We start from the raw sequence: 2,708 nt of genomic DNA, 5'->3' as shown, positions 1-2,708 counted from the left end.
GCGGCGTCTTGCGGCCAAGCCGCTGACTTGTTTCAAGAGGAACAGAAGGGGAAAAGAGAGCCGACGAATGACAAGCTTGCCGGCGAGTATGAAAGGGAAATAAGAAGAAGAACGGAGATGCAAGCCCTCGCAGGATACTTATTAAGGTGCACTGCACCCTACAGGTGTTCGCACGGCCGCTTTAAGAATCGGATCACGAACGAAACGCGCGCAACCGTTCTCAAATATCTTTGAGAGGAGCACGTCCTTTTATATATGGCTAGTGTACTCGTCTCCGTCGATACACAATCGCGATAGGCTGGCGTAATTTCGACAAATTTCCAGCATCTCCGGTTATCGTGTTCTTATCATTCGATCATCGCCTCGAGCGCTCGCCCCGTTTATTATTATCGATAGCATCTGAGGGACGTAAACCAGCGATCGGGTCTTTTGCCTGCGTTAGATTTCATGCGTCGTTAATGGCAATAGAGTTCGACGTTTCCGTTAGATGTTCCGTTGGAAGTTCGAGGAGACATTTTTCTCGAAAGAGCGCGATACCGCTTGCGCGAATCTAATTGTAGGAGCATCTATTTCTTTTATTCCGCGATTGTACGATATCGGGTCGTTAAAGTCAAAAATATCCGAAACGAACGGATTAACCTCCGTAAACGTTCGCCCTGGTAGAATTTTATCGGAACACGATGCCTATAAAAGTTGTAGTTGTATTTTTCGCTGTACGGCTATCGAGGAAAGCGCGATCGATGTCTGACAGACACACGTACTCGGATAGGACGCGACACGGTCGACGAAAATTCCACCTTCGTGATCAACGGTGAATCGCGATCGACGACAACGGCAACAACGGAAGAGGAAGAAACCCGCAAAGTCTATGGAACGAATAGAGCGTAACCAACGACGAATTAATCGATCGCTCCGTTTGTTGCTTTCATCCGCGCGAGATTTCAATTTATTCGAACCGTAGGGGCGCTTTCGCGTACGACTATACGCGTTCATCTAACGATTATCGATCTTTCCAGTCGACTCGATAAAATACAAATGGAGACGGCCGTTTTAACAACACCACTTGCCTTCTTCTTTTATTCTTTTGTTCGTTCGTTCGTTCGTTCGTTCGTTCGTTCTTATTCGTTGAGTTCATGGGAAATAAATATTCGTTCGAAATAAAACTTTACCAGATAATCGTAGTCGCGATTGCTTATTATCACTAACGATTCGTGCGTTATAAGAATAGATGGGATTTTTTCTAACTTTGCATGGTAAAAAGTTAGGGTCGCCAGTCCACGAACAAACGAAAAATAGGCGATTATAAAATTTATTTATTTATTACGTCCCGAATTGGTTAAGTATACGGTTACGCGACCATTTACGCAATACGCGGTACGATATTACGAAATTGTAAATCTCTTCGAAAAACGTAATCTAGCAAAGAATTGGTGAGACTAAAAATCAAAAACATCGTCAGATCTTTCGAAACTTGCAACTACCGCTTATTCGCTTACCTTGCTCGCACTCGTCGATGTCCTCCGAGCAGTCTACCCCCTTATATCCGGTTGCACAGGAACACGCGAACGATCCATTGATGGGACTGGTATCGCAGATAGCACCCTCGTGACAGGGATTTGAGGTGCAAGCATCGTCGAGATGGCAGAGCAATCCTGGAAACGGGAAAAGTAACGATTTATCTTCCGATTATTCGCCGATCGCTCGGGGAGGATGGTCGGCCATTTTGAAGGGGACCTGAATAATCCGATAGATGCTGTTGCGTACGTTTCTAGGACAAAAGCGTCGATCGTCGAACGCCAAACACGGCGGCAACGGCCAAACATGGACATCATTAAGATCTGTATTGCTCGGTCCGCTAGAGGTCTAGCTAGAAACGTTACACTCGAGGATCTCGCAAGAGAATCTCGAATCTCGCATTCGGTAAATTACTGGAAATACCGAGCTTATACTATAAGTTGGTCTAATTGCTCCCTACAGCGAGAACATTCGAGGAATTTCAATTGCGACTGCATAGAATACTCTGCGATGTGGGTTTAATCTTACAGCGGCATTGCGGTGTTGCTCGTCTATGGATCATGGTAATCGAGCTTACGTTTGCTTTTTAAAAGCTTCCGTGAAAAATTTACCAATTCACTAATAGATCGTTTCTTTTACTTTAATTTCCAAACTAAAGTTTCGAAGAATCGAGCGACAGAGAGGGAGAGAGAGAGGGAGAGAGAGAGAGAGAGCGATTGAAAAGCAGGAAAAAAGTATAGATATCTTTTGACGTATAGCGTGCAAAGTATAGGTATCGAATGACGTTGGAACGCGTTAGATCTCGATAACGGAACGCGGATGTTTAGAACGTTCGCGTACAAAGCAAAGCAAAGCCGCCACGCAGATGCGCGATTACACCCGCGACTAACTGTAACCGTGTTCGTACGTGAAAGAAACCAAGCCACTGGGCTTTAACACCGCCATCGTCATGCGTGCGAGTGGCCAGGACATTGCAAGTACGTTGACTGGTAGACGTTCGTATCGCGTAAGCCATTTTCCGAATATCGTGATTTCTTAATTTAGACAGACGCTTTAAAAGTGAAATGGTTCGGCGTAAGGTGTAAGGTAACAAGCGTGAGCGTCGAGGAACGCGCGAGGAGCTGAATATTTCTAATATCACGATAACAGGAAAGAGAGGAAAGGAAAGATCAATTCGCGGCCGCTAATGGCGG

At 45.3% G+C, this 2,708-nt stretch overlaps 1 protein-coding gene across 3 annotated transcripts in view; it reads right to left on the bottom strand.

Moving 5' to 3' along the window:
* LOC100747773 (neurogenic locus Notch protein) overlaps positions 1 to 2,708 on the bottom strand; it is a 190,592-nt gene that overhangs the window by 64,323 nt on the left and 123,561 nt on the right. For all 3 annotated transcript variants that reach the window (XM_012387648.3, XM_024368741.2, XM_012387649.3), the window contains one exon: positions 1,497 to 1,652. In XM_012387648.3, coding sequence (XP_012243071.1) covers positions 1,497 to 1,652 — 156 coding nt within the window. The remainder of the gene's footprint in view (positions 1 to 1,496; positions 1,653 to 2,708) is intronic.

Source organism: Bombus impatiens, unplaced genomic scaffold, assembly GCF_000188095.3.
Source record: "Bombus impatiens unplaced genomic scaffold, BIMP_2.2 scf_0478, whole genome shotgun sequence".
NCBI lineage: Eukaryota > Metazoa > Arthropoda > Insecta > Hymenoptera > Apidae > Bombus > Bombus impatiens.
Note: the sequence above shows the minus strand (reverse complement) of the source record. Positions and strands in the feature narration are given on the sequence as shown.